Source organism: Otolemur garnettii, unplaced genomic scaffold (genome assembly GCF_000181295.1).
Source record: "Otolemur garnettii isolate 467f Iridium unplaced genomic scaffold, OtoGar3 scaffold00015, whole genome shotgun sequence".
NCBI lineage: Eukaryota > Metazoa > Chordata > Mammalia > Primates > Galagidae > Otolemur > Otolemur garnettii.
The window spans coordinates 30,448,503-30,473,821 of NW_003852410.1; the positions used below are offsets into that span (position 1 = coordinate 30,448,503).

At 38.5% G+C, this 25,319-nt stretch overlaps 1 protein-coding gene across 1 annotated transcript in view; it reads left to right on the forward strand.

Moving 5' to 3' along the window:
* Positions 1 to 25,196, forward strand: part of LOC105886572 (dynein heavy chain 12, axonemal-like) — a gene marked incomplete at its 3' end in the record, with an annotated part of 28,964 nt that extends 3,768 nt beyond the window's left edge. Inside the window, exons 3-11 of the mRNA XM_012802481.1 lie at positions 1,490 to 1,640; positions 1,849 to 2,102; positions 2,859 to 2,999; positions 9,995 to 10,228; positions 11,979 to 12,167; positions 16,209 to 16,312; positions 18,101 to 18,305; positions 23,076 to 23,213; positions 25,105 to 25,196. Of these exons, the coding sequence (XP_012657935.1) occupies positions 1,490 to 1,640; positions 1,849 to 2,102; positions 2,859 to 2,999; positions 9,995 to 10,228; positions 11,979 to 12,167; positions 16,209 to 16,312; positions 18,101 to 18,305; positions 23,076 to 23,213; positions 25,105 to 25,196 (1,508 nt within the window). The remainder of the gene's footprint in view (positions 1 to 1,489; positions 1,641 to 1,848; positions 2,103 to 2,858; positions 3,000 to 9,994; positions 10,229 to 11,978; positions 12,168 to 16,208; positions 16,313 to 18,100; positions 18,306 to 23,075; positions 23,214 to 25,104) is intronic.
* Between the last annotated feature and the right edge of the window lie 123 nt (positions 25,197 to 25,319).

Consider the following 25,319-nt stretch of genomic DNA (forward strand, 5'->3'; position numbering starts at 1 on the left):
AAAAAACGGTGGGCCAGATAAATGTCCTAGGCGGGCTACATGTGGCCTGCAGGCCATACTTTGAGGACGCCTGGCTTATATTATTCAAGGTTCCCCAGAGAAATAAAGCAAAAAGGGAGAGGCGTTGATTGATTGAAAGGAATTAACTCATGTGATCATGCTAGGCTGGCAGGCTAAAGTCCCAGGAAAGAATTCATGTTGCAGGTCAAGTCCAAAAGCAGTTTGCTAACAAAAGTTCCACTTTCTCAAATGAAATCAGGCTTTTTTTTTTTTTTCTCTTAAGCCATTCAACTGATAGATAAGCCCCACTCACTTTATGGAGGAGGATAATCTGCTTACTTAAAGTCTACTGATTTAAATATTAATCTTATTTTAAAAATATCATTACAACAACATGTATTTAACCAAATATCTGGTATTATGGCATTATGGCCTCACGGGCCATCTTTAGCTCATCTGTATAACACTGTGACAGATGAAAAACAATACCTAAGTATAGTTACAATTTGTATTTTTATGAGTATTAGGGTATAGACTAAGCTGCTGTTACAGCTAAAATATAGTGACTTAAATAAAAGTTAATGTCTCTCTCTCCTAACATCCTAGGGGCAAATGATTAAGAGTTAACAAGACAGCTCAGAAACTCAGGTTCTTTCTGTCATGCTTACAGTGTGGTTTTCTTTTCTTTTTTCTTTTTTTTTTTAGAGATAGAGTCTCACTCTGTTGCCCCTAGTAGAGTGCTGTGACATCACAGTTCACAGCAACCTCCAGCTATTGGGCTTAGGTGATTCCCATGCCTCAGCCTCCCAAGTAGCTAGGGCTACAGGTGCCCACCATAATGCCCGGCTATTTTTTTGTTGCGGTTTGGCCAGGGCTGGGTTCAAACCCGCCACCCTCGGTATATGGGGCTGGCGTGCTACTCACTGAGCCACAGGTGCCGCCCATCAGCGAATTTGAAGCTGGTTTGTAAGCACTGTTGAAGAGGGAGAGAAAGTCGAGAAGGCAAACAGCTTCCTTATAAAAACACGATCTGGAAGTTCTATATGTAATTTCTACTTGCATCTCTGATCAAAACTTAGTCACATGACCACATCAGCTACAAGAAATGTTAGGAACACTTGCCATTCTATTACCAAAAAGAGACCAAGAAATGAGATAATTCACTATTTCTGCTATACCGAATGAGGGAGAGCATATTTTAATGTGTTAAGATCCATTTCTATTTCATGTTCCTTTCCATTGCCCATTTTACTGTTGTTAGTCTAGTCCTATCAATTTATAGATACTTTTTAAGGGAATATGATTTTTTATAAAATAAATATGTTTATTATGGTAATAAAAGAAAAATTAGTACTTTGTCTATGATATGCTGCATGCTTTTCTTGACGATTAGACTCAAATTGTATTCTTTGTTATTTTTAAAATAATAATGAAAGCTGTTAAATGAGATAAAAATTATTCTAAAGATCATATCTTCTCCCTTCAACAGATTACACCAGCCATAACAAATTATGTAACTGACAAATTAGGGAAAAAGTTTGTAGAGCCTCCACCATTTGATTTGGCAAAGAGTTACCTGGATTCAAATTGCACCATTCCCTTAATTTTCGTGCTATCTCCCGGAGCAGATCCTATGGCCAGTAAGTGAATACACTGTAAAATTTTAAGAAATTATAAATAAAACATCTTGCTCAATACTCATTTCTTACATGATTATAAGTCAGGTAGTAAATAAAGTATTTATAGGGAAAGGTAGCTAGAAATGTCCTTTATAACACACCTATACATAAGGCATATTTTATGATTTTAGAGTTAGTAGGTATGACCATATTTTTGTTTCCTTCATAGGTCTGCTGAAATTTGCAAATGATAAATCTATGTCTGGAAATAAGTTTCAAGCTATTTCACTGGGGCAGGGACAAGGACCAGTTGCAACAAAAATGATTAAAGCAGCAGCAGAAGAAGGAACTTGGGTTTGTCTACAGAATTGTCACCTTGCAGTCTCCTGGATGCCCATGTTAGAAAAAATATGTGAAGATTTTAATTCTGAAACCTGTGACCCTTCCTTTAGGCTTTGGCTCACAAGCTATCCATCTCCAAAAGTATGTTTGTTTCCTGTAGAGTTCAGTACATTTTTTTAGTTATCTGTTACATTGTATATCTTTTTTGAGGGGCAAACAACTCATTTATTAAAATCTTTTCAAGTCATACTTTTTTAAAACTTTAGATTAAATCGTTGGAAAACGATTAGGTTACATTGTTTGCATTTGTTAGGTAACGTCCCTGTTGTAGTTGTCCCCCCTCACCCAGGAGGTGAGCAATGTACCAGAACATTGTGCCTGTTAGGTGAGAGCGCACCATTTCCCCTCTCTCTTCCCCTCAGCCCCTTCCTCCTCTCTCCCTCCCTGAATTGTATCACTTAATCAAGCTTTAGATGCTTAACCAGAAGAGGTTTTTAAATATTTCCAGGCTGGGCGTGGTGGCTCATGCCTGTAATCCTAGCCCTCTGTGAGGCTGGGGTGGGTGGATTGCCTGAACTCAGGGGTTCAAGACCAGCCTGAGCAAGAGTGAGACCCCCATCTCTAAAAATAGCTAGGCATTGTGGTGGGCGCCTATAGTACCAGCTACTTGGGAGACTGAGGCAAGAGAATTGCTTGAGCCCAAGAGTTGGAGGTTGCTGTGAGCTGTGATGCAATGGCACTCTACTAAAGGCGACAAAGTGAGAACTGTCTCAGTAAATAAACAAATAAATATTTCTATATTTCTGCAGTATACCTATTTTTTCAATCCACTAGTGAATGAGATTTAGAGCCTAAGCTTGTTACCTTGTCTAATGCTCTGTATTCATTTTGTTTTAGTTCCCAGTAACGATTCTACAGAATGGAGTAAAAATGACCAATGAACCTCCCACGGGTCTTCGGCTAAATCTCCTTCAATCATATCTCACTGATCCAATTTCTGATACTGAGTTTTTCAAGGGATGTCAAGGAAAGGAACTGGTAATGTTCATCTTGTGGAACTTTCAGAATGTGTTTTTGTAGAGATAAAATGTGAAAATATAAAAATTTTATTTAACATTTTTAAACTTTAAGCATTTCCTGTAAGACAGATGTTATACTTACCTTGCTTATCATTTTATTCCCAGTACTTTGTGTTCTGCTTCCCACATAGTAGACATTAAATATTTGTTGAATGAATGAATGAATGTATCTTACTTTGCAAACCAAAGTCCCATGCTATTTTTGATTTAAAAATGTATTTATTTTGTTTTAGTTCCCAGTAACGATTCTACAGAATGGAGTAAAAATGACCAGTGAACCTCCCACAGGTCTTTGGCTAAATTGATCTGATGCACATTGAGACCCCATGTCATAGGCCATTTAAACTCTTTTTTTGTTTTAATTTATTTTTTATTTTATTTTTTTTTTTCTTTTTGTAGAGACAGAGTCTCACGTTATCACCCTTGTTAGAGTGCCGTGGCGTCACACTGCTCACAACAACCTCCAACTCCTGGGCTTAGGCGATTCTCTTGCCTCAGACTCCCAAGTAGCTGGGACTACAGGAGCTGCCACAATGCCTGGCTATTTTTTTGTTACAGTTTGATCAGGGCCAGGTTTGAACCCGCCACCCTCAGTATATGGGGCCCGTGCCTTACTCACTGAGCCACAGGCGCCACCCGGCCATTTAAACTCTTTTTCTTCAATGCTATTTTCGATTAAAGCTCAAGAGTAGAGATCTATTTTCACATAATTTATTTATTCTTTCAAGAAATACGTGTGCTAGGCACTCTCCTAGATGCTAGATATAAAGGCAATGAGAACAAAATAGACATGCAAAGAAATCTGCCTTCATGGAACTTAAATTCTAGAAACAATGTTTTAACATATTAATAATAATTCTTGTTAAATCCATCTGTAAGTTTTATACAGGGTACTGAGGAGTTTAGGGGTCCCAATAAATAGCACTCATTTCCCTGCCTGAATTCCTACTAAGTGAGAAACAGGAAAAAACCTAAACATACAGGAATCAAGCTAGAACCTTAATTATTGATATAAGCTAGGTTGGAAGATAGAGCTTATATCTGTAAACAAAGTAGTTGCATATTACTGAACCCCAAGATTAAGAAAATTTATCCACCCAGAGAAATAAAGGAAAACTCAGTTCCCCGAGGGAAGCTCACCTCTAAGAAAAAAGACAGAAGCTGAGCCAAGCATATCTGGTTAATTTTCTCCAAATTTTTCAATCAGATAGGTCCCTCCCTTCTCTTGCAGTGAGTGAGTACAAGGATAGAGAAAAATCAAGTGTATTATATTAATTGAGGCCTCCCCACATGAAGGAAATAGTATTGAGAGAAAATCATCCCCCTGCCCTCACCTCAACATATACTACTTACCATATATGCCTATTTGAGTTTGAAAAAGAATGGTATTAAATGTGAAATAATCATTTGAAATAATCATTTGAAAATTAGCTAGTTTCTCTCTGCTGAATGATACTTCTGTGCTCCCTTAGTTCTGTATAATAAGTGCATTGTAACTCTGGGAGAAAGGTAATATTCAGTGGTATTGGCTAGAAAAAGAGCTTAGCAGCATGGAATCAGTGGTATGGTCTCTGATCTGCATGCTGAGTTTGAGCCCCTGCAATTAGAGGAGAGAAAGCCAGAACAGAAAAGGGAAACTCTGAAAGATTCTAAGCACAAGCAAAACTAATGTGGGGCTCAGATGACTCAAATCAAAATGGTGCTGAGTTGGAGAAGACGCACTCTCACTCCTGTATTACAACACTGAGTAAGCAACATTGGCACCCTACGTACTGGGATTTGTGGGACATCTGAAGTTAGCACCCTGGCCATGTATCGTCATCTTTATGATGAACAGTGGCAATGAGTAAGGCTTCACTAAGCATCTTCTCTGGTAGTGCAAACAAATGGAAGCTGGGATATGAGAAAAGAGTTTAAATGGCCTATGACGTGGGGTCTCAGTGTGCATCAGATTCTCTTGGAGGGCTTGTTTAAACACATCTTGCTGGGCCTCATCCCCAGAGTTTCTAATTCGTAGGTCTGGGATGGGGATTTATACTTCTGATGAATTCCCAGTGATACCGATACTGCTGGTCCTGGAGTCACACTTTGAAAACCATTGCCTTAGGGTGTCTGCAGGTTAACTGAATTATAGATATGTAAGAAACTGGAGGCTCCCAGAAATAGGCAAATAGGAAAATAAGGCTAATATTAACAATTAGGTCAGCAGTAATTTGAACTGTTTTTGTTTGGCTATTAAAAGCAAATATGATCTTTATAGTTACAAGTTACTGATATCGTGGACATTTGAATTATCTAACAAAGATATTAGTTATTTGTCAGTGTGTATATCTACCTTCTATATTCCTTAAAGTCAGGAATACATTTCTGTATCTCTTTTAATTAATTAATTCAGTAAATATTTATTGAACACCTACTAGGTGCAAGGCACTCTTCTAGAACCTGGTAATATGGCAATGAACATATAAACATATCAAAACATAAAAATCCCTGTTTTCATGGAGCATACATTTTAGTTGAAGGAAACCTATGGAAAGCAAGGTCAGTCATAATCCCCACCAACCAGGGGAACTCATTAGAGCTACAGATGTCAAGACCCCACTCCTAGGATTCTGATTCACTAAATTTGAAGTGGGGGCTCGAAAACTGGTATAAATACAGCAATCATACACCATGACCAAGTAAAGTGTATCCCTGGAGGCAAAGATTATTCTACTTATAACAATCAATTAATGTGATACACATTAACAGAATGAAGGACAATAATCATCTCAATAGATGCAGAAAAAGCATATTTTCAAAAATTCAATATTCATTCATACTAAAAACTCTCAACAAAGTAGTAGAATAAAATTACCTCAACATAATAAAAGCCAATATGAAAAGCCCACAGCTAATATACTCAATGGTGAAAAACTGAAAGCATTTTCTCTGTGAGCAGGAACAAGGCAAGGATGACCACTCCTTTCCTTTCTATTCAACTAGGATGGAAGTCTTAGCTGGAACAATTAGGCAAGAAAAAGAAGCAAAAGGCATCTAAATCAGAACAGAAGAAGAAAATTCCCTGTTTGCAGATGTAAATTAAGTAATTGCTTTCATTACCAAAGGGCTCTTCCCCTGTTAAATATTTCATCATAGCATTCATCTAGACATTTAAAATATGAACATATCTATTCAGTGAAGCATAGTATACTTACATTTTAATATTAAAGAAATAGTTTCTACTGTTGTAGCACATGAAAATAGCTAGCTGGATTTTTGCTATATTTTCACTGGATTTGGAGCTATGTTTGAAATGGTCTAAATTAAAATACATGCCATGTATCCTACATGAAATCTACGTGGGGAGACCTTAAAGAAATGAGTGGCCATTCTTCACAGCACTGACACAAGTTTAGTGAGAGGCCAATATGGCATACATATCACACACACAAAGATGCTACAATGATTTCAAAAATGATTTCTGGCTGGACATAGTGGTTTTCACTTGTAATTCTACAAATTTGGGAAGTCAAGGCAGGAGGATCACTTGAGTTCAGGAATTTGAGACCAGCCTGAACAGGAGCAAGACCCCATCTGTACAAAAATAGAAAAATTAGCTGGGTATGGTGGCACATGGCAGTAGTTCCAGCTACTCACAGGCTAGAGCAGCAGGATTGCTTTAGCCCACAAGTTTGAAGTTGCTGTGAGCTACAATGATGCCACTACATTGTAGGCTGGGTGACAGAATGAGACTCTGTCTTAAAAAAAAAAATTCCAAATTGAATGGACAAGTCACAAAGTCAGAGATTTTGTATTGTGATTTATTCATATCAGAAGGATTAATCATTCCTATAGGTACTTGTAGTCACAGGTATATCCCAGGAAGTCTACAGAATAACTTTCAAATATTGAGCTGTAAACATCTACAAGTAATACCAAAGTATTACTAACCAATAGTTTGGTAAAATGGTAACATTTTTGCATTTTAATAAAGTTTAGCATTATTGTGGTTTAGAAATAAGAATTAAGCCATAAGTCATAAGATGAATACTTTTTACAGTTAAGTGTTATTTTAGATAGCATCTTTTTAAAATAGAACTTTGCAGAGATAGATTCATAGAATTTCATAATGGAAAACAATCATTCCCTTCATTTTACTAATATAAATCTGATCCAAATTTTTTCTTGTATAATTTTTATATTAAAGGCATGGGAGAAGTTGTTGTTTGGAGTTTGTTTTTTTCATGCCCTTGTGCAGGAGAGAAAGAAATTTGGTCCTCTTGGTTGGAATATTCCATATGGATTTAATGAATCAGACTTGCGTATCAGTATCCGACAACTACAGGTAAAATTAGAAAGAAATTAACATCTATGAAGGATAACTATTTACCTAGGCAAGTCTTTTTGCTTAGAATAACTGATTCAGTTCTCCTAACACCACTAATAGGTGGCTAGATAGTAGTAACTGTGGCTATGAAGCCCTATCTCAATCTAGATTTCACTGCAAATAATGAAAAAGTTGATTCAAACTGGGTTTATACACAATGAAACTTACTATCTCACATAAAAAAGACATGCAAAGGAAAGACAAACTCTGGGGCTGACTGATTCAGCAACACACACTGGTGTTGTCATCAAGGACCCTGGTTTGTTCTGTGTTTTTGTACTGTCATCCTCCACATTAGCCCTATATAGGTCCTGACTATCCTCTACTTTCCTCTTCCTTTTAGTTCTCAGTTTAGCTCTATTAATTGACAGAAATAGCCTATCTACTTTAAACAGAAAAGTAATTTATTGAAAAGATAGTGGGTTGCTCAAAGAATCACCAAGATGTCTGGAGAGCCAAGCTTAGAGAAAAGATATCTAGAGTCATATATAGAATCACACCATGTCTGGTAAGAGCAACATCTCTGCCTTTGTTGAATATTAGACACTGCAGCTTCATAGCTGCCAGGTAGACTAGTTTACTGTAGGCCCTCCGATGCCATGACCACATTCAAAGGGATTCTTGGCTCTTTCTGCTCCTTGGTATCCTAAGTCTAAAGTGGATGCAGTTTAGCAGCCGAGCCCAGGTCACAAGTGTAGGTTTTAACTGGAAAGGAGCTTGGGAAAGTGGGTGGTTGGCTTTTAACACAACCATAGAATATTAATATTTTTCTGTTTCTTTGCTGTTCTGAAGGGCTTTTGTGAGATGGGGCCTCATGAAAGGAAAAGGGAAGCATTGATAAAGCCCATTTATATGCTATTAGATTTTAGTCAGGTTGATTTTTATAAGGCTATAATTATTTTACTATATTTATATTAAACTTTGAAATAAAAAAACAGATGATTTTCATAGAAAATATTTATTGATATTTTATCAACTCTTTTAAAATATTAGAGTACAAACCTTACCTGGAATAAATATGTCAATTTGAAAATCCTTTTAACAATTGTTAAAATTATGTTATGGAATTATAAATGCATGGTGAAATGACATTGATTTTTAAACATTGGTTTTTGAGACCAATTTAGTTGGTATGGCCTAAGCTTAGAGAATATTTTGCTAAAACCATCATACTGCAGATAATCAATTGATTGAGAATTTTCCATCTTCTTACTGGGCCCCAGCCTGAAGCCTTTAGAGTCATAAACCTTTTCAACCCCAAGTTTGGAAACTGCAAGCATTAGGTGGATCCATCTTTCACATCTTCAGGGACTAGAAATAGGAAGATCAATCTTTAAATCATCTTCCCCTGGTCATCAGCATGATACCTCTCTACAAATGACAAATAAGAAAACCAATGGCTAAGTGGATAGAAAACCAGAAATGAGTTCTTGGTCTCCACTTCTTACATAAGCTACAAATTTAACATTACATTTTCTTGGGGTCTCTTCCTTCAGTTTTAGGAAACTCTTTCTCCGTCCCCTCTCATATCTCTTGCCGTTCTTCCTAATGAAAACATGGGAGTCTCCAACAAAGAATTATGCCTTCTTTTAACTTGGCTCTGTAGAATTTAGAAATATTTTTTCTCATTTGGTATACCATTTCTTTTTTTTTTTCTTGGCCCTTCTCATTTGCTGAAATGTGCACCATTTTTGCTATGATTCCTGCACTATTAGGATAGGAAAAGCCCTCAACCTATAACTTGTATCATCCCAATATGCTTACTACCAAAACTTCCTATATTTTAGAAATGTATGGGATCTGGAACTGGAAGAAATAAATTTAGGCCTTCATCTTACTTAACATTTATAGATTCCATTTCTTACTCTACAGAGTTATTGGAAGATGAATAAGACAATGTAAATGTTATGTAAATAGCTCTTATTACTATTATGACTATAATAACAAGGAAATTGGAAATGATATTTATTTTCTACCAGTGGAACTGTGTCATAGTTTGCAATAAAATTTGAAATTGTTTTGCTTTTATCCATTGTGAAAGCTGCATCTGGTTCTCAGCCTTGATACTACTGGCATTTTGGGCCAGATATTTCTTTCCTGCAGGCAGCTGTCCTATTCATTGTTTAGCAGACTCTACCCAATAGATGCCAGTAGCACCCCACCCCCAACCACTGTTGTGACTAAATTATCCCCAGATATTGCCACAAATACCCTAGAGAACAAAATGCCAGTTGAGAGCCATAACCATAAAACAAGGTTTACCCAAATTCATCTGAAAAAGAATTGATAGTTTCTGTGTCATCTTTTCTATATTAAATGTTTTTCTCATTATAGAAGCAATATATATTCATTTCCAGAAAAAAAAAAAAACTGGAGATGCAGATAAGCAAAGTAATTTAAAATAAAAACACTAAAAATAAATAAATAAAATAAAAATACTAGCAATCCCAGTCATTCAAAGTCAGCCCATGAATTCTTTCAACCCTTCTCCAAAATATATAGATAAATAATTTAATGTCATGTTAAAATGGAAATGAAAGGAAAGACTTTAAGTTTTTTCTTGTTTCATTTTTCCTTTGTTTCAGTTATTTATAAATGAGTACGATACAATTCCATTTGAAGCTATATCTTACCTGACTGGGGAGTGTAATTATGGAGGAAGAGTGACAGATGATTGGGACAGACGTCTCCTATTGACTATGCTGGCTGACTTTTATAATGCACACATAATTGAAAACCCTCATTATAAGTTTTCTCCCAGTGGAAACTATTTTGCACCTCCCAAAGGCACTTATGAGGACTACATTGAATTCATTAAGGTAATGGATATCACTAGAAATGGGGTTATAATGTGATTTTTCTAAAAACAAATATAGGCCGGGCATGGTTTCTCACACCTATAATCCTAGCACTCTGAGAGGCTGAGGTGGGTGGATTGCTTGAGCTCACCAGTTCAAGACAAGCCTGAAAAAGAGCAAGACCCTATCTCTACTAAAAATAGAAAAGCAAGCTGGGCATTGTGGTGGGCGCCTATAGTCCTAGCTACTCAGGAGTCTGAGGCAAGAGGATCCCTTGAGCCTTGTGTAGGTTCAAACAAGTATAAATGGTTTCAGGCCACATGCAGTGGCTCGCTCCTATAATTGTAGCACTCTGGGAGGCTGGGATGGGTAAATTACCTGAGCTCAGAAGTTAAAGACCAGCCTTGAGCAAGAGCAAGACCTCACCTCTAAAAAAATAGTTAGGTGTTGTGGCAGGCGCCTGTAGTCCTAGCTACTTGGGAGGCTGAGGCAAGAGAATTGCTTAAGCCCAAGAGTTTGAGGTTGCTGTGAGCTATAATGCCATGGCACTCAACCCCAGGGCAACTGGGTAAGACTCTGTACCCCCCACCAAAAAGTATTATAGTTTCAATCAACGTTCAATATCTGTGATTACTGAAAATTGGAGAAGTTTGAGTCTTCTGTTATTTAATATTTAGCTGACTTTTTTTTTTTTTTTTTTTTTGAGACAGCCTCAAGCTGTCCCCCTGGGTAGAGTGCCGTGGTATTACAGCTGACAGCAACCTCCAACTCCTGGGCTCAAGCGAGTCTCCTGCCTCCACCTCCCAAGTAGCTGGGACCACAGGCGCCCGCCACAACGCCCGGCTATTTTTTGGTTGCAGCCATCATTGTTGTTTGGCGGGTCCGGGCTGGGGATTCCAACCTGCCACCTTAGGTGTACGTGGCTGGTGCCTTAGCCGGTTGAGCTATAGGCGCCGAGGCTATTTAGCTGACCATTAACCCTTTCTTGTTCTGCACATCTCTGCCTTATGAATATATAAATTATATAAATAAATATAATTATATATAACTTATAATTATGTTTATATAAATATATAACTTATTATAATATATATTATAATATATAATTTATAATTATATATAAATTATATTATACGAGAGGATAAACCTTTGCCATATCCTCTTATGTTCAGTGACCAGGGCCTTCCAATTAAACTGACAGGAAACAGATTAGCAGGAGAAAAAGCATACAATTTGTATTGATATTACCATTTTTATGTGTGCTGGGGATTTGGAGAAAAGGAATGAAAAACCAAAAGAAGCAGTTTTACATGGGCATTTACCATTTTAACAAAGAGTGATAAATTGTGGAGAAGTTACTAGAACAAATACACTTACTCCCACTTACTATGGTTCTAGGGATGGTAAAGGGTAATAAATTGTAGGAAAATGATAAGAAAATATATGGGGGAAACAAATGGAAGATAAAGGTTATTTTAGTAAGGTCTGTTTATGTAGACTCATCTCAGTGGCAGCTCTGTCTTTGGCAATAAGGGTCACTCTCCTCATCTTAGTATAGGAGAAGGGGACATTTTTCCACAGTCTCAAATAAAAATTTATGTCCTTCTTTTAGGCCGATAAGGGGAGGGCATAGAACTCTGTATTTGTTGACTTAATTGCTTCTAGCTCAGAATAATCCTTATGCTAACGTGGCATATTTGGGGAAGACATATCCTAATCCCCTTCAATATTCAATGAAAATGTCATGCATGCCTAATCTACTTTCTGGTAGAAACTTCCATTTACTCAAGATCCTGAGATATTTGGATTGCATGATAATGTGGACATCTCCAAAGATCTTCAACAAACAAAAGTCCTTTTTGAGTCATTGCTGCTTACCCAGGGAGGCCCCAAACAGACAGGAGCGTCAGGAAGTACTGACCAGATTTTATTAGAAATTACCAAAGATATTCTCAACAAGGTAATGTTTAGTTTAAAATATGTTGCTTATAATATAATATCAATAAAAATGGTACTGAGACAACAATTTGAAAACCTCGTATACCAGCATTATAACCTTAAGATTCTTTGCCTCTCTAAGCATTAGTCTCCAAATATGTTAAGTGGTAATGATAGAATCAATTGTAAAAGGTTTGTGAGAACATTAAAGAGATCATGAACTTAAAGTGGTTTGCAAAATGTCTAGCACATAGTAAGTTCTTAGTAACTATAGTTATGAAGGAGCTAATATATATATAACTTATTATTAATTCTAAACAAGAAAAGGTAAAATACCTACTTTTAAAAAATGGAGGAAATGTTCTGAACTTGCTGGTTCAGGGAGGGAATGGTTTTCTTTCCTTTTTTTTTTTTTTTTTTTTTGGAGACAGAATCTCAAGCTGTTGCCCTTAGTAGAATGCCATGGCGTCACAGCTCACAGCAACCTCAAACTCTTGCACTTACGTGATTATCTTGCCTCAGCCTCCCAAGTACTGGGACTACAGGAGCCCACCACAATGCTTGGCTATTTTTAAGTTGTAGTTGTCATTGTGGTTTGGAAGGCCTAGGCTGGATTCGAACCCGCCAGCTCTGGTGTATGTGGCTGGTGCCCTAGCTGCTTGAGCTATAGGCGCCAAGCGAGGAAAAGGTTTTCCTTCTATACCTGAGGAATTGAGGAGGCACAGGTATATCAGGTCTAACAATTAAGTTCATTAACTTGCCACTATGTGCTTAACGTTGGCAGCACTGTACAAACATCTTGGTAATGGTTTCCTAACTTTAGTGTACCAAGGTTTCACAGTTGCGTTTGTGTAGGTGTGTGGTGGTGTCTTGATGAATGGCATTCATTATTATTGTTGAGTGTTTTTGTGTGCCATCACAAGAATGTTGGTGTTTGAATTCAAGCAGTGAATTCAACAACAAGTTAAATTTCTTGTTATACTTGGCAAAAGTGAAAGTGAAATCAGGGACTTGTTACTGTAAGTTATGGGGATAAGGTCAAAGAAAACAGCAGTGTATAAATGGATTAAATGTTTTTCTGAGAGGAGAGAAAGCACCACTGATGAAGAGTGGTCAGGATAGCTAGTAATAAGCAGAACTGACAAAAACGTTGCAAATATTCCTCAAATTGTGTGTCAAGATCATTGGCTGACTGTGAGAAGCATAGCAGACCAAGTAAACATTGACAGAGAAACGGAAAATCTTAACGGAAGATCTTGGCATGAGAAAGGTGTGTGCCAAATGGTCCCAAAGGAGCTCACTGATGAACAAAAGCAAAGAAGAGTCAAAGTTTGCCAAGACCTTTTGGAGAGGCAAGATGATGTTTTGGGCTATGTTATTTCTGGTGATGAAAACTGGGTCTACCAATACAATCCTGAAACAAAACATCACAGTGCATAATGAAGTCAGTCAATTCTCCACAACCAAAAAACTTCCGTCAGTCCATATGAAGAGTCAAAACAAGGTTGCTTACCTTTTTTGCTATCAGAGGGATTCTTCATTATGAATTTATACCAAATGGACAGTTAACCAAGTTCACTAATTGGTAGTGCTGAAAAGTCTGTGTTAAAAAATTAGATGAAAATGACCTGAACTTTTCACCAACTCATGGTTCTTGCTTCACAACAATATACCACCTCACATGGCACTGTCTGTGAAGGAGTTTTTAGCCAGTAAACAAATAACTGTATTGGCACACCCTCCCTACTCACCTGATCTGTCCCCCAAGGACTTTTTTCTTTACCCCCAAATAAAGGAAATATTGAGAGGAAGACATTTTGATGACACTCAGGGCACCAAGGGTGATATAATGACAGCACTGATGGCCATTCCAGAAAAAGAGTTCTAAAATTGCTTTAAAAAAAAAAAAAAGTAAAAAAAAATTGCTTTCAAGGGTGGACTAGGTGCTAGCATTGGTGCATAGCTTCCCAAGGCAAGTCCTTCAGAGGTTACTGTAGTGATGTTCAATAATGAGGTGTGGGCTCGGCGCCTATAGCTCAACCGGCTAAGGCGCCAGCCACGTACACCTAAGGTGGCGGGTTCGGATCCCCAGCCCCGCCCCGCCAAACAACAATGACGGCTGCAACCAAAAAATAGCCGGGCGTTGTGGCGGGCGCCTGTGGTCCCAGCTACTTGGGAGGCGGAGGCAAGAGACTCGCTTGAGCCCAGGAGTTGGAGGTTGCTGTGAGCTGTAATGCCATGGCACTCTACCCAGGGGGAAAGCTTGAGGCTCTGTCTCAAAAAAAAAAAAAAAATAATAATGAGGTGTGTAGCACACTTTTTCTAGGATGTTCAGGAACTTAATTGTCAGGCCGCATAGATTAGGCCTAGACACAGAGAAGATGTGCACAAAGCCAGTTTCTATACCTTTTTCTTTTCATAATACAATTATGGACTTAGCCCTTCTAAGTAAAGTGGAATGGTGCTCTCTGTTTTCACTAAGGGAACTTTAAAAGATTATATTTCCTAAACACAGATCTTCACGACTCTCCTCCAAGGTAAGTACTATACTTATCCTCAGATTTCAGTGTCAAGCCCTCTGAAAGAACAGAACCTAGGGGTGGCGCCTGTGGCTCAGTGAGTAGGGCGCTGGTCTCATATATACTGAGGGTGGCAGGTTCAAACCTGGCCCCAGCCAAACTGCAAGAAAAATGGCCAGGCATTGTGGTGGGTGCCTATAGTCCCAGCTACATGGGAGACTGAGGCAAGAGAATCACCTAAGCCCAAGAGCTAGAGGTTACTGTGAGCTGTGATACCATAGCGCTCTACAGAGGGTGACAAAGTGAGACTCTATCTCAGAAAAAAAAAGAAAGAAAGAAAGAAAGAAAGAAAGCAGAACCTGGCCCTAGTCTACATGCCTTCAAAACCATGGCTGCAGGACTAGTTTACTCTCATACCATTCCCTAAAGTCAGCCTACTTACCAAAGGTCTGTCTGTGGCCACTGGAGAAGGCAGGGAACAAGCATGACCTAAGCCCCAGTGCCCACTGCTGCTTCTGCCTCGTGCTTCTTCTCACCCAGGCTCACTGCTTCTGTGCTTTATCACTGTGGGGTAAGATTCTGTCCCTCACAGACTGGTGGCTCTTACAAAACCCCAACAAGGTAAGTGGCAGAGGAATTTGAGACATATTTGCAGTAAGAGTTGTCCAAGACAAGGGACCCTACTATACCACCTGGTATGACTTATAAGAATTCATTTGCGGCTCCGCGCCTATAGCTCAACCGGCTAAGGCGCCAGCCACGTACACCTAAGGTGGCGGGTTCAAATCCCCAGCCCAGACTCGCCAAACAACAATGATGGCTGCAACCAAAGAATAGCCGGGCGTTGTGGCAGGCGCCTGTAGTCCCAGCTACTTGGGAGGCAGAGGCAGGAGACTCGCTTGAGCCCAGGAGTTGGAGGTTGCTGTGAGCTGTAATGCCACGACACTCTACCCAGGGGGACAGCTTGAGGCTCTGTCTCAAAAAAAAAAAAAAAAGAATTCATTTGCAATCAGATACTCGACAGCCTTCTCTCCCCTTTTGTCCTGGAACCCTGCTACATTTGCACAGACTAATTATTTGATAGTGAAGTAAGCTAAACTATTTGGAGCCACTTGATAATTGGTTAGAAATAAATATAAAAGAGTTACAAAGTGGCAAATCAGTTTTATGAATGGAATATAAGATTCAACTTACTATAAAAAAAAATCAGACAACTTTTCAGAAATATATATCTTTGGCAGAGTACTAATAGTTAAGAATATGGGGCTTAGAGAGGCTTGTGGATTAAACAGACCCCTTTTTGGCTATGTTCCCTTGAACCAGTTACTTAAACGCTCTGTACTTATCTGTCCTCACCTATAAAATGAAAGGAGTAATAAACACCTCAAATTTTATGGAAAGGATTAAATGAGATAATATGTGGAAAACAGCACAATGCCTGGCATATAGTAATACCTGAGTGTTAGCTATTATTGACATTATAGATAAATGAAGCTAATTATTTATTCTGAGTAATTTGTGATCTTCAAAATCTATTCTTTTAGCTCCCTTATGATTTTGACATTGAAATAGCACTGCTGATGTATCCTGTGAGATATGAAGAGAGCATGAATACTGTATTAGTACAAGAAATGGAAAGATTTAACAAGTAAGAATCTATATCCCCAGTGATTCAGAAGGCAATCAACCAAAGTCAATTAAAAAGACACAATGGTATCAAATTGAAAATTTTAAGAAAAGACAATCAAAAATGTCATTTCTTTAGAATTTCCCCTCCCCCTTTTTAAAGTTCTATAATGTCTGTTCCAGAAGATAGGATATCTTTTATAATGTCAAAATAAAAGAAAAAGAGATCTATTCTTACTGATTAAAAATATTCATCATTTATAGTTTCTTGCCCATCTGTTACTATTATTGGGATAAAAGAGAATAAACGTTAACTTGGCCTGTGTGTAATCACATCCTTTGTCTTGTTCTGCCACCCAACACACATATACCTCTCTTTCCTTTCTGAGTCCAGTCTAACCAATCTAAGTTGACTCAGTACTACATGATAACAAACAAATTATTTGCCTTGAGTTTTTCTGAGACAGAGTCTCACTATGTCACCCTCAGAAGAGTGCCGTGGCATCACAACTCAAAACAACTTCAAACTCTTGGGCTTAAGCCATTCTCTTGCCTCAGCCTCCCAAGTAGCTGGGACTATACGTGCCCGCCACAACGCCCGGCTATTTTTTGTTGTTGTTGCTGTTGTTGTTGTAGTTGTCATTGTTGTTTAGCAGACCTGGGCCAGGTTCAAACTTGCCAGCCCTGGCACATGTGGCCAGTGCTCTAACTACTGAGTTACAGGCACCAAGCCATACTTCGAATTTTTTTATTGAATTTTCTGCAGCTTATTACAGGCTTAAGGAATGGAGAATTGTTTTGGTTATGAATTTTCTATAGTTTTCAAGTTTATTTTGGTTTCCATATTTATTTTTTTCTTTCCTTTTTTTTATTTTTAGAGACAGAATCTTGCCTCGGTAGAGTGCTGTGGCATCACAGCTCACAGCAACCTCCAGCTCTTGGGCTTAGGTGATTCTCTTGCCTTGGCCTCCCAAGTAGCTGGGACTACAGGCACCTGCCACAATGCCCGGCTATTTTTTTGTTGCAATTTGGCCAGGGCTGGGTTCAAACTCGCCACCCTTAGTTTATGGGGCTGGCACCCTACTCACTGAGCCACAGGCTCTACCCAATTGGTTTCCATATTTCACTTCTTGTACAAATAATTACACTCTGTCTCTCAGCTACTTAGGCTTCTAGTCTTAAAACTCTCACTATAGATATATTTATAGTGTTCTTAGCAGTTGGTCTAAGTGGGAAGCAAAGTATTTGCAAATGTATAAATTAATATACAGTTTATATTTTAATGCAGTGTTTCCCTATTTACAGCCATTGCATAACACCTTTATAACTTTTTTCATATTTTCACTTGTAATATTATTTACCTAATATTATTCCTTAAATTATTTTTTATTTAAATTAGCCAGATCCTAAGCAAAAATAGCTGGTAAGCAAAAATTTTGATATGTTAGTTGCATTACTTTCTGCATTTTTTTTCTTTTTTTTTTTTTTTTAGAGACAGTCTCACTTTTAGAGACCAGTCTCACGGGTTCAAACCCGCCACCCTCAGTATATGGGGCTGGCACCCTACTCACTGAGTCACAGGCACTGCCATACTTTCTGTATTTTAAAATATGTATGTAATAATTAAATTGACAAATTTGCATGCACATATCACCTAAAATTACCTCACATCCATGAAATGGGAGGTGACTACCCTTTGGGAAACACTCCCATAAATCTGTGGATGAGACTGTGCTATTCTTCTCCTGGAAAAACTGTGTTGATCCTTACCACCATGTGTATGTTGATGACATAATTTCTTTGATTACAGCTTAATTAGAACTATACGCAACACTCTACAGGACCTTGAAAAAGCTATTAAAGGAGTGGTTGTAATGGATTCTACTTTGGAGGCTCTCTCTGGCAGCTTGTTTGTTGGAAAGGTTCCAGAAATATGGGCCCAACGATCATACCCAAGTCTTAAGCCCCTAGGAAGTTATATCACAGATTTTCTAGCCCGGTTAGGCTTTTTACAGGTAAAAGATTTACATATATATATATATATTTTTTTTTTTTACAGGTAAAAGATTTTTATATACATATATATAAGATTTAGATAGACAAATATGTGTATGTGTGTGTGCATGTGTACATGTGGGGTTTTTTTAATGTTTTGATTGACTGGGGGAATGTTAGTAATTGGCTGTGGTTTGCTTAAATGTCTCTTGAGTTGAATGGAATCTGATTAGCAGTTTCATGAATCTAATCAAAATTTTAGAATATTGAAAAAGACACATTTTAAAGTAATGAGTGAAAAATTAAAATTTTACATTACCCAAACCCAAGTAATATGTGACATTTATATGTTTTATGGTTCTAAGTTTATGGTTCTACAAGACCATAGTTTAATGTTGTCTTATGATTTTAATGCTAATAGTAAATCACAAAAAAAATGAAGCTTGGATTTATCAATAATTAGTCATTGTCTTACATCTTACCTCATACAACCAGGAAAAAGATGAGTTCTTTGAATCCCACCACCCTCCTCCACTAAGGTGGAATGTAACATAAACATAAGGCAGGACACTGCTTTTCCTTCTTAGCGCCACTGCTGGCCCCATCCTATGGTTGTTTCTGTCAGAGGATGGAGTGGGGAGAATCCCAAACTATTTCCTTTTGGAAATTCACATAGGTATTTCATCTTTCAGTGTTTTGTTGATTTTTTTTTTTGAGACAGAGCCTCAAGCTGTCCCCCTGGGTAGAGTGCTGTGGCATCACAGCTCACAGCAATCTCCAACTCCTGGGCTCAAGCAAGTCTCTTGCCTCAGCCTCCCAGGTAGCTGGGACCACAGGCACCCGCCACACCCCCAGCTATTTTTTAGTTGCAGCCGTCATTGTTGTTTGGCAGGCCTGGGCTGGATTTGAACCTGCCACCTTAGGTGTATGTGGCTGGTGCCTTAGCCACTTGAGCCATAGGCACCGAGCCTTGAATTTTTATAATACAAAAACTTTATTTGTTTCACTGTGTAAGCTAATTATAAAATAGCCAGTGCTTATGAGGACTTGGAGAAACAGGCTTTCTCATATATACCTTTCAATTTTTGGCTAATTTGATAGGCCAGCCATACCTTATTTCCGTTTGACTTTATTTGATTATTAGTGAGGCTGTGCTTTTTTTTGTTGTATATGCTTTCCATTTGTATTTGCTTCTGTGAATTGCCAATTCATATCCTAGACTCATTTTTAGTTTGTATTATTTTTTAATTTATAGCAGATTTTTTTATGTGGATTATGTGTAACAAAAGAAATAGTAAAAAATAGAATGCTGAAGGGATTTCCTCCATAGTCCTCTGACCCTTAGAGAAGCTGTGTATGGTTTTTTCATGTCTTTCTTTCTCCCGGACTCTTCTTCATCTCTTAATGGTTCTTAGAGTTAACAAGTTAAGCAAATGAGTTATCTGAATTTTCTGTCCTTCTCCATTTCTCTCTCACCATTTGCCCTATTTATCCTGTCTTTGTTCAGGCTGCTTCACCAAAGTACAATAGACTGAGTAACTTAATTGACATTTATTTCTCACAGATCTGGAGGCTGGGAAGTCTAAGACCAGGGTATCAGCACAGTCAGTTCTTGGCACAGACTCACCTGGTTCACAGATGAGAAGGAGAAAAAGAGAGAGACAGAGAGAAATATCTCTCCTGTATCTTCCTATAAGAGCATAAATCCCATCATAACCTAATTACCTCGCAAGAGTCCAGTTTCCAATACCACCACCTCCTGAATTTTGGAGGAAAACGCATTCAGTCCATAGCATCTTCCCTTTCTCCTTCCTGTGCCTTTTTAAAAACTTTTCACACACTGCCTAAGATCCCAGCATAAATCCTGCATCTAACACTTACTATCTCTGTGACCTTGAGCAAGTTACTCATCTTTCTGCACCCCAGTCTCCTTGTCTGTAAAATGTGCCTAACTCACATTATTTTATAGACTGCAAGAGGTGATGGCATGTAAAGTGCTGAGCACGAGGTGATGGCATGTAAAGTGCTGAGCACAGTGCCTAGTAAATAGTAGCTAAATGACCATAGACATTAATAACATTCTTGGGTAAATGAAGGCCTGGGTGAGCCAGAGAATGTTCTCTATACCCTTGCCTTCTGTGTTCTTACAGCTTTCTTATGCTTGGGGCTGGTTCCGCCTGGTTTTTGTCCTTGTCAGACTCCATCTCTCTCTCCCCTCGTCTTGATCTGCTAGTTTGTACTGTTATGACATCTCTAGCAGTAGTGTGTTCTCTTGCTCCTAGGGAACAAAGCTGACGTCTTCCCTTAGTGTCCTGCTTGCTCAGAGACAAGTTCATTTAATTGACTCATCTGTTCACTGAACAAATATGAACTGAAACACCACTTTGTTCAAAGCACTTTATGTGTTAACTCTGTGATAAAAAAGATGAGGACAACAGGAGCCCTGCCTTCAAGCTGCCAATAGCCTACCAGGAAACAGTGTATCTAAAGAAAATTAATATGGTAGAGTGAGGGATGTGCCATAAAAGACTATATGTAAAATGCTTTGGGAATTCAAAGAAGGGAGAAAGTTCTTTTGGGTCAGAAAAGCAGAGTTTATTGCATTTGAGCTGGGTCTAAAGGATGAATGATTTTGGATATATCAAAGAAAGTAAAAGGACGTAGAGATAGATGTATAGTTGTGGGATAAAAGGCACTGTATCATTTAGGATTGATTCCATTGTAAGTAACAAATTTTGACATAAAGCAAAGTGAACATTTGTTTCCTAGCAGGGCATGGTGGCTCACGCCTCTAATCCTAGCACTCTAGGAGGCCAAGACAGGTGGATTGCTTGAACTCAGTAGTTCAAGACCAGACTGAGTAAGAGTAAGACCCCGTCTCTACTAAAAATAGAAAAAATAAAAATTAGCCAGGCATTGTGGCAGGCGCCTGTAGTCTCAGCTTCTCTGGAAGCTGAGGCAGGAGGATCAGCTGAACCCAAGAATTTGAGGTTGCTGTGAGCTATGATACCACAGCACTCTATCCAGGGTGACAGAGTGTCTCAAAAAAAAAAAAAAAAAAAAGAAGAAGAAGAAGAAGAAAGAAAAGAAATTGTTTCCTCATGTAACTGGAAAGCCCAGGGGTTAAAGTGGCTTCAGCTAGGATTTGATGTGGGGTGCAAACATGGATACCTCATCCTGGCTTCTTGCACTTCATCTCTTGGCTCCATTCCCTTTGGGTTAACTTGATTCTCAGGTTCTTGTCTGATAATAGCAAGGTAGCAAAAGCAACAACGCTCACCTCCTCACTGTACAAATTCAGCTAGTTGAGAGTCAATCTTTCCCCAAAAGTCCCACAAGAGTTTCTGCATCTCTGGCATTGATTGGGTCACATGTCCATTTCTGAATCAGTCACTATGACTAAATGTATGTATGATTGGCCACATGAATCACATGCCCACCCAAGGAGGCTAGGTGGGCTTCTCCTACCAAAATTGCTTAGACTGAGAGTATAGGAGGGTTTGCCCTCCAGAGGGAAATAAGGAGAGTATCACTTTAAGATAGGCAGGAAAAACAACAGATGTCCACTCAGCATGTAAGAGACCAGCATATAGTCTAGTCTGATTTAAAATGTAGGATTCCTGGGTGGCGCCTGTGGCTCAGGGAGTAGGACGCTGGCTCCACATACTGAGGGTGGCAGGTTTAAGCCTGGCCCCAGCCGAACTGCAACAAAAAAATAGCTGGTCATTGTGGTAGGTGCCTGTAGTCCCAGCTACTTGGGAGGCTGAGATAAGAGCCAGGGGTCCTCAAACTTTTTAAACAGGGGGCCAGTTCACTGTCCCTCAGACTGTTGGAGGGCCGAACTGCGGGCCCCAGACAAGTCGGCTGCTAAGTAGGACAGGCAGCGGCGGCAAAAATAGCCAGCTGGCCGGATAAATGTCCTAGGCGGGCTGCATGTGGCCCATGGGCCGTAGTTTGAGGACGCCTGGTAGGCCCAGGAGTTGGAGGTTGCTGTGAGCTGTGTGATGCCACGGCACTCTACCGAGGGCAACAAAGTGAAACTCTGTCTCTACAAAAAAAAATTAAAAAATAAAATAACATTAAAATGTAGGGTTCCTGAAAGGAAGTAAAAAAGAGAGAGAACTGAAAATACAATTTGGGGCCCAATTGGGAATATCTTTAATAGGAGACTAAGAGGTTTAAGCTTTAATTTGATAGTTCACTGTAGAATTTGGTAGGTCCCTGAAGAATTATGCAAGATGGTAAATCTGATACAAACTGTGCACAATAAGGTTTGTTCTGGCAGCATTCTTCTAGATATATTGAACAGAAAGGGAAGAATCAAGAAGACAGTATACACTGGAACAGAAAGAAGACCATGAGTATATGGTCTGGAGTGGGGCAGCGGGTGTAGACACAGGGGCTTAAGGGGGATAAATAATTGAAATCAGCTCATGAGGGCTAGAGTTACTTTTGAGCGGGATAAGTAATATGTGCATATAATAAAACCCCAAATAATGTTCACGTGGCTTTTTGCACATGTACATATTTGAATCTTTCAAACTATGTTTTATTTAGGTAAAGGGTCAAATAATTATGAATTTTCCAAGAAGAGTAACTAGGAATAACAAGTTACTAGAAGGATAAAGATGGAGAGGGTCAAGCTAGGCTGTGTGTTTGATGTCAGAAAAGAGAGTCTTGCAATGGAAAGTATGGACAACATAGACCAAAAACAGAACCAGGAATTGTACATCAGATGACAGTTATATAAATTGAAAATGGACATGATATATTTTGTTTTCCCTTTGTAGGCCTGGTATAATTATGGAAAACCTTGTGTGTTTTGGCTGTCGGGTTTCTTTTTCACCCAAGCCTTTTTAACTGGAGCTATGCAGAATTATGCCAGAAAATATACCACCCCTATTGATTTACTAGGATATGAATTTGAGGTACAGTAACTCCTTATACTCAATAGTATATCACTATATCAAGTCATGCATTTAAGTAGAATTTCTATATTATAACCTAATATAAGCAATTTTACTTCTTTTTATTCTTTGTTCCATAAAGAAAGTATATAATGCTTGTCTTACATCCCTAAAATAGAAATTTTATATAAAACTTCTAATATTTCAACTTTTCAATATATGATTTGATTAATTCAATGCTGTTCTACTGTTTTAGAAAAAATTTAAGTGAGATACTTAAAGTGAGTAAAACCTGCTAAAATACAGGATTTCCCCCTGGAATCTGAACCCTCCAGCACTCTAACAACTTATAGTGAATGAAAAATTCGAGCAAATTTTGCCCAAAATCTGAATGCTATTTTGGAATTTGAACACCCAGCCTGCTGTTCATGTGTTTTGTGCATATGTCTCCCCAGTGCTCTGGCCACCCATGTACTTTGTTGTTTGGTTTATTGTTGGAAGCTATAGTGAAAGCATTCCGTGTGATTTTCGCTGCTAATTTTATGCCTTTGTGCCTGTGTGTGTGTATATATATATATATATATATGTAATAACAACTAAGTGTATTCACCATGGGTTGTAAAAATTGGAGTGAGGAATTTAGAGTAAGAGGAAAGCTGTTAGAGCTACAGCTGAAGTTAAGACAGATCTCATCTCTAAGCATGAAAGCAGTACACCTGTGGCTGATCTCACTACTATGTACAGGATGCTTAATTCGTCAATTTTGGAAAGTAAAGAAGCTATCAAAGCAGCTGATGTGGTGAAAGGGGTTACAACGCTGACCTCCAGGAGATCAAAAAGTATGGAAGAGATGGAAAACAATTCTTACTTTGGATTCATGAAAAACAGCTGGCTAAGGCCGGATACAGTGGCTCACGCCTATAACCGTAGCACTCTGGCAGGCCAAGGCAGGTGATTGCTTAAGCTCATGGGTTCAAAACCAGCCTAAACAAGAGCAAGACCCCATCTCTAAAAATAGCTGGGTGTTGTGGTGGGAGCCTGTTGTCCCAGCTACTTGAGAGGCTGAGGCAAGAGAATCACTTGAGCTCAAGAGTCTGAGGTTGCTTTGAGCTATGACACTACAGCACACTACTGAGGGTGACAAAGTGAAACTCTGTCTCAAAAAAAAAACAAAACAGCTAGCTGGTGATGTGATTTCTGAGACGATAATTTGTGAGAAAGTCAAGGCCCTCCAGGATGATTTAGTGAAATGCACGCCTTATACTAGTGCTCAAAAGGAGTCTAAAGCCAATAGGGGCTGGTTTGAGAACTTTAAGGACTGGGATCCATAGTGTTGTTAGCTCAGAGAGGCTGCCAGTTCTAATTCAGAAGCAGCAGAAAAGTTTGTAAAGGAGTTTAAGGAGTTTAAGGAGTTTGAGGAGTTTGTGAATAGTGAGGGGTATGTTTTGAACCAAGTGTTGTTCAATTGTGACAAAATAGGCCTTTATATTTTTAGGTTTTATATTTTTAATTTTATTAACTTACATTTTTATTCAAATATTATTTTACCTTAAAATCCATTGTATTTAAAATAATTTAAAATAATTTTCATAATTCAAGTTTACAGGACCCAGGAATGGATTAATCCAGTTTCTATTATTTTAAAGGGGAAAAATTGTCTTGGAACTTGAATGATTTAGAACTCAAATGGGGTTCTGGAACGGATTAAGTTTGGAGTCAGAGGTATCAGTTTACTTCAAAAAGGACCATATTATATATTTTTACAATCTATGGCTGAAAATATGTTTAGTTACAAGCTATTGTATGTATAGTAGAGTTCCCCTGAATGTGTTCTGAATATTTAGCTAATGTTTTCTTTATGAGACTAAGTTTTCTGGAGAGGAATGGTTACTGGCCTTGCGTCTCCCTTCAGGTTATTCCTTCTGATACATCCGACACATCACCAGAAGATGGCGTTTACATCCATGGATTATATCTTGATGGAGCACGCTGGGACAGAGAAAGGTTAGTAGTTGCAAAGACCTTTTCTTTTCTTTTTTTTTTTTTTTGAGATGGAGCCTCAAGCTATCCCCCTGGGTAGAGTGCCATGGCATCACGCTCACAGCAACCTCCAACTCTTGGGCTCAA